Genomic DNA, 6929 nt, shown 5'->3' on the forward strand with positions numbered 1-6929 from the left:
TATTCCATCCTTTAATAGTCCTAAATGGATTTAGTCTGTCTCAGAAATAAGGAAAAAATCTACCCCAGAAAATCTGTCTATTGTGGAAAGTATGAAACAGAATTTCAAGGACATTAAGAAAATGTACACACACAATCACACACATAATTCAGAAACATTCAGTATTTAAGATTCAATTTTACACAACACCTTATGACTGTGAATGGGCTATTTTAATATATTAGTTATCTCTGAATTATTTTTAGCAAGGGAGCTAGACTACATACTATTCAATGCTGGCTTATAAATTTAACCTGTAAACAGGCAGAAGAAATATCCAGTGTATCCTTCTCTACCTAAATCAAATGCCATCTCTCCTGAGCCCCACAGGTATAAGTCATCACTCCCTCCTCTGAACTCCACTGAAACTTAACTCGTGTCCTTTTTCATCCCCCAAATCTCTCCATTAGTTCCATATACATAACAATAAATATTTGTAGAAGGAAAGAAGGAGCAGAATAAATTAAGCATTGCAACTTATTATTAAAAAAAACAATAGCTTTGGGTCAGACAAGTCTAGCTTTGTATCCCAATTCATCCTTTTACTCACCATGTGAAACTAGGCAGTCGACTTCACCTCTCTGAGCCTTAAATTTCCTCATCTATAAAACAGAGATAGTGAAACTCCTACCGTAGGGTCCTGTGAGGATGAAACTGGATAAGACTAGAAAGTGTGCTGCACATAAAAAAAACTCACTGCCGCCGAGTCAGATCAGACTCACAGCGACCCCTCCTTGGATGTCCGAGGCAGTATCACTAAGAAAGTAGGCTGCCCAATCTTCCTTCCAAGGAGTGGCTGGGAGGTTTGAATCACCTGCCTTCTGGTTAGGAGTCAAAGCTGCACCTAAGAGGTACTCAATACATAATCCAAGTTACTGCCCCTTCCCCTACCCCAGCATACCATTCAGAGTTCAATACTGCATTATAGTTGGTTGAATATGGGTCTGTTTCTAGGTTCCTTCCATGCAAAGTCTCGTTCATCTTTGTATTTCCCATAGAACCTTGCACAGTGAGTTGCATATTCCGGAGGCACCGTAACTGAGTGTTTTATTGATCTGAAGGCTAAGTCAAGATCAGTTCTAAGCTGTGAAACAATTATCTGTGGATTTTCACTTTGGCTCCTCTGGTAATATAGTTCCTGTTGTGAGCTATGGCTCAGGCCTCATGGGCCTTCAGAAGGCCCCCTACATTTTAAATTAGCTTGTACAAAATACAACTAGTTTCCTAAATTCCTTGGCAGCTGATCAGAATACTGTTCTATTTCTCACAGTAGAAATGGCTGCAGAGATAGAGCTTGGTCTCCAAGAGAGAAACCAAATTCACTACACTATGCTGGCAAAACAAAGTGCTGTGTTGACAAGGGCATTTGAGCTAACAGTCAAATCAACAAGGGTTATAAACTCCGTTTGGCCCCTGACGAGCCAGGAGGCCTCCAGCAAGCTCTTCATGCTCTTGGAGACTTGAAAGAAAGAAAGAAAGAAAAATAGATAAAACTTTTCTTTGCTTGTGCCACAGGGTTGTGGGTGGGGGAGGAAGGTATGGCTTGGAATAGCCTTCAACAGCTGCAGGATGCAGAGTCTAGACAGCCATGGATATTTCAGCCTTGGTGAACTCTTCCTATCACCTCCAGGCTCAACCCTTCCTCCCTGAGCTAGGGGGAAGGTTCATTTCAGTGTCAGTTCAGTTCAGTTCAGCAGAAAAGTAGTACTTTGAGTGTCTGTGTGTCTGAGTGGCTGGACCTGTGGGTGAGCAAGTGATGAAATCTACCTAACTTGCTAGATTTTCTTCTGCATCCCAAGCAGTCACAATGCAATAAGAAAGTGCAGTGTGACTTTCTAATAAAACACATGCAGCATCTGTAAAGCAAGTGACTAATGGGCCTTCAGGGAGAAGGAGGCAGAAAGCAGGAGAGCTACACTTAACACCTTCCTCTCTGGTGCTCTCTGGGCCTCACGGGCCCAGCCCAACAGCTTTGGCCTTTTACTGACGAGTCAGTCACAGGCCCCCTTGTAAACTACTTCAAAAGAAAAGGCAGTTCTGCCAAAGCATGATAGGAACTCCGCCCAGCTTAAAGGGGGGCGGGCTGGTGGAGAAGCTCCCACCACAGGAACAATCTTTGTTCCGGGTTCCTCTTGCTTACTTTACTTCGGCATCCTGAAAAGACATTACTAGAAGACCGGGGCAGCATATCTGCCGACTACAGACAGCATATGGAAGAACGAACCTGCCCAAATTTCCGAAAAAAGTCTTCTTTGGCCCAGGCCAACGCATCTTCATCGATGTACACCGCCGCCCTTTTGGACATGAGGAAGTACTGCACCTTCCTCGGGCTCCAGCCCTGCACGTACTGCAGCCAGCCGCACACCGCCGCTGTGGACCTGCCAACACCGGCGTTGCAATGCACATACACGGTGTGCCCGTTCTCCAGCAGCGCGTGCAGGAGGCAGACCGCCTGGGGCAACATCTGGACTCGGCCTGTGATCAGAAAGCACAGCACACACTCGTGAATAATGAAGCCGCCAGGCCCCATTCTGAAGCCGCCAGGCCCCATAGTAACTCTTCTCTAGCCACTGTGAAATCACAGTGCTCTGGAGGAGGCAGGGATGTGAAAATTGGTCTCATTCCATTGTTCTGAAGGAAAAAGTGAGACCGTTTTAAAACCTAGTAAAATAAAGTGGGGAAAGCACCCCAGCAGCAATGGCTCAGTTTCTGCCGAACCTCTGCTCATACAGCCGTTCCTTTGCGTTTCTTCCCTATTGATGCAGATTTCCCGCCTGAGAAATGTTAACTATTGGCAGCCATCCTAGGAGTGGATGTTTACATTGCATCAGAAGTTGGAGAAACTGAGCCCAAATATGGAGGGTTTCAAAGAGAACCTATCAGGTGACACCGCCTGGATGTCCTTTCATCAAAAACATCCCCAAGTAAATATAAAGCACAGAAATAGTCCATATTCGTCCCATATATGGCAATTTTCATTTACCCAATGGAATGGATAACTTATTAACAGATACATGTGGGATAACTAACTGATCATTCATTCATTCACTCATGATACAAAAAAAAAAAAAAAAACCACTGCTGTCAAATCAGATCTGACTCATAGCCATCCCTCCTTGGATTTCTGAGGCAGGATCACTGTGGAAGCAGATTGCCCAATTTTCCTTCCAAGGAGTGGCTGGTGGGTATGAACCGTCAGCCTTCCGGTTAGCAGTCAAATGCCTTAGGCACTACGCCACCACACTGATTTAACTTACTTTACAGGGTAACAGTCATTATAGCTATTGCCTCTTCATGATGACTGTTTCTATCAGGAGATTATTCAAACACCTCTCCTCAGCACAGGGAAAGATGGTATGCAATGCTCTGCTAGGCTTGGCAGACCCATTCGCCTCTCCTTTTCTGGGACACAGAGCCCTCCACAGTCATCTCCTTGCACTCCCGATGCCTGACGTTTCTTCTGCCCACAGATGCTCAGAGCAGAAATATTTTGTTTGGGGATGTGCTGTGTGTGTACGTTTGCCTGTAAATCACTGCAAGAGGGAAGGGAGGGAAATGACACCAAGTTCTAGATAAAACCGTAGATTAAACTCTAAACAATGAAGGAATTTTATTACTGCATGTGCTTATGACTTAGCACTCTCAAGCCACCCACTGTCACCAACCCCCACGGAAAAGGTCTTCGGAACCACACATAGGCGCCCTTCCAGCCTTCACGTGCCTCTCACTGGATGGCTGGAGAGGCAGCAAAACCCCTCCCTCACACCACCCACCTGCGGAGCTTCCCCAACCTGTGGAACTCTCCCAGGAGAGCCACTTGGTTAAGTTTAGATTCTCCTCTTTAGATATTCTCTTTTTAAATGCAAGTTTTCCTGAAAGGAAGACACAACACATTGTTGTCAGTCACAAGTCCTCAGAACAAGAGTTCAGCAAAGATTCCATGTGGCTTGAAGGCCCCCTTAGGGCCCACTCTCCCCAGCTGTGCTTGTCCTTCTGCCTTAGCTGCAAGCTTACCACGCTCTGAGAAGGCAGCAGAGAGAATGCCTGGCAGCTCTAAGCTTGCTGCGGGTGCTTGGGGACTCCCTGTAGGCAGATCTGAAACAACGGCCTTCCGCGCAGCAGTTCGAATCCTGGGATGCTTTTCGGCAGGACCCATTTGGCAGGCCCACAGACTCATCACTCCTTTTCCTGATGCCACAGTCCAGGTTATCTGCCTGGCCTCAGAGGGCATTTGAATTTAGCCTGATGCCTGACAGTCCAAGCTATCTGGGCCAAGTGCTTCAGTTCATCTATATCTCACGGCCTGGTTTCAGTGTGCTCTGGAGTTAGAGCTGGCAGGGCCTGCCATGCAGTCAGTTGTTCACAGCACATATCTCTAAGAGGCTCCACAGCTCACTGGAAATGTAAGAGGGTGAAGCACAGAATACTTCTCAGGGGAAGTACTGTGTAGATCCACCATCAGAGAAGACAAAGCCTCCAGGGTATAGTTTAGCAACCCCATTGAGAAGGAAAGGGCTGCCTAACTACATAGCCTTTTTCTCCTGAGGTCTTGATAGAGGTTGACCCAAAGTAATTCAGGATGGAACGGGAACTCCGCTGAGATGTCTGGGGAAGTGTGGGGTTTTCTTTCTCCTGCCATTGTGAATATTACTTTTACAAGTTCCCTGGAAAGGCCACTTTTCCAGGTATTATGTAAATTGGCAGGAAATAAGTTAGGAATAAGTTTAATGCGGGTTTTAATCAAATGCCCAGTAAATCAATAGACCACAATGGCCATCTGCAGTAGGAGCACACACTGATACCTGAGCTGCTGGCCTCAGAGTTTCAGGCCTGGTGTCCACTGTTGCAGCACCATGTAACCAGCCTCCCCACGCATGATCTTACTGGGTAAGTGTGGCAATTCCTTAAAAAGTTGGAATTAGAAATACCATTTGATGCAACAATCCCATTACTAGGTATACATCCTAAAGAAGTGAGAGGCAGGACATGAATAGATATATGCATCCCCATGTTCATCGCAGCACTATTTACAATAGCAAAGAGATGGAAACAACCTAATTGCCCCTCAAGAGAAGAATGGATAACCAAACTGTGGTACATACACGCAATGGAACACCATGCAATCTTAAAGAATAATACAGAATCTGCAAATCACCACAGAAATGTGGAGGAATTTGGAGGACATTATGCTGAGTGAAATAAATCAATCACAGAAGGACAAGTGCTGTATTAGTCCACTATTGTATAAAGTCAAGGAAAGCATTATACAAGGAAGGAAGCTTTCTTTGTGGGTTACCAGGTGTAGTAGTTATGTTTGTGTGTCAACTTGGCTGGGCCTGGTTGAGTGGCTGGGCAGCTGGTGGTAGTTATTCCTCATGATGAGATTGGCAATCAACACTATGGTGGGATTTACCACAAGCAGCTGAGTAGCTGCCTTTGGGATGTGGTCTGCTTCCTGTATATAAGGAGAAGGCTTGGGCATGGTCTCTAGTATATAGCATGCTTGGACCCTGCATGTAGCCATGTCATTGTTAAGCAGCCTGCCATGCTCTGCCAACCTTGGGACTTACAATGGACTTGAATGAATGGCCTGCGGTTTGGTAACATTGGGCCTGTGCCTATTTACTTGTCAACCTTGGGCTTGGCAGCCTCAGCAGCCAGCAGTTGTCTGAGTGAAGAAAAGCCTCTAGCTCCAGTGGGCCAGGAGCTGAAGGCAGAGCTGGACCCCAAGGCTGAGGGGCTTTCACCCAGCCCCTAGAGTCTGGCACTTTGAATTTGGACTCCTAGCCTCCTGAACTGTAAGAGAATAAACTCCTGTTTGATAAGGCCATCCTATTTGTGATATAGTCTTCTTGGAGTGGCACTAGGTAACCAGAACACCAGGGAAGGGAGGGCAAGGGAGGGAAAATTCCTAAGTAAGTTGAGGGGAAGGAAAATAAAAATAAAAATTAAAATTAAACACACACACACACACACACACACACACCCCAGTGATTATTAGTGGTTATCAGGGGTAGGAGGGAGAGGGAAAGGAGAATGTTTTGTTCACAGGGCACTGAGTTTATGCTAATGGTGGTGGAATATTTGGAAAAGCGTAGCAATAATGGTGGCACAACAAGAAAAATGTCCTCAGTATCCCTGAGCTGTACATGTGGAGGTTGTTATGGTGGTAAATATCTTGTTGTGTATGTTTTCACCACAATAATTTTTTTTTTTAAAGACCCCTTTTGGGACTTCTGGTAAGATGGAGGAATAGGCAGACAAGCAACACAGACCCTCTTCAACAAATAATAGAAAAACCAATTGACAGAGATACAGAAGATAATCCTGGAGCCCTGAGCTTTGAAAGGAACTAAACAGAAGTGGATTAGGCACCAACTAATGGAAAAACCTGAACAAAAACAGGACCTAAGAACAGGCTCTGTTTGCCAGGGCCAGCAAGGACATACAAGAGGCTGACAAAGGAAAGGAGACAGGTGGTGAGTGTATAAGTGCTGTGAACTAGTGAATAGAGGAGCACAGCACAGTACCCTGCCTGTATAGATAACATACAAAGAAAACAAAAATTGTGGGCAAGTCACTCTAACATAAAATCACCAATTAAATATAAACACAAAAAAAATGTCACAATGCCTCGCAGACAATAGAGCATCACAGTCCACACAAAGAAGCAAGATAAAGCATGAGAAACAAGGGACCAGGATACAGACCCAAAACACATCCCTGAGGAAGACGCAGCACTGGAACTCCCTGATAAGGAATTCAAAAGAATTATATTCAGGTATCTTCAAAGGATTGAGAGACAGACCAAGGAAAACACAGAAAAAACCCTAGAAGAATTTTGGAAGAAAATACAAGAACAAAATGACAAAATAAATGAAAAATTAGAA

The 6929-nt window shown here is 45.1% G+C and overlaps 1 protein-coding gene across 1 annotated transcript in view; it reads right to left on the minus strand.

The window, feature by feature from the left end:
- Positions 1–2236: 2236 nt before the first annotated feature.
- EPM2A (EPM2A glucan phosphatase, laforin) overlaps positions 2237–6929 on the minus strand; it is a 153015-nt gene continuing 148322 nt past the window's right edge. The window contains exon 4 of the mRNA XM_007955613.1: positions 2237–2514. Within this exon, the coding sequence (XP_007953804.1) occupies positions 2237–2514 (278 nt within the window). The remainder of the gene's footprint in view (positions 2515–6929) is intronic.

Source organism: Orycteropus afer, unplaced genomic scaffold, assembly GCF_000298275.1.
Source record: "Orycteropus afer afer isolate SDZICR_OR568_19922 unplaced genomic scaffold, OryAfe1.0 scaffold00518, whole genome shotgun sequence".
Taxonomy (NCBI): domain Eukaryota; kingdom Metazoa; phylum Chordata; class Mammalia; order Tubulidentata; family Orycteropodidae; genus Orycteropus; species Orycteropus afer.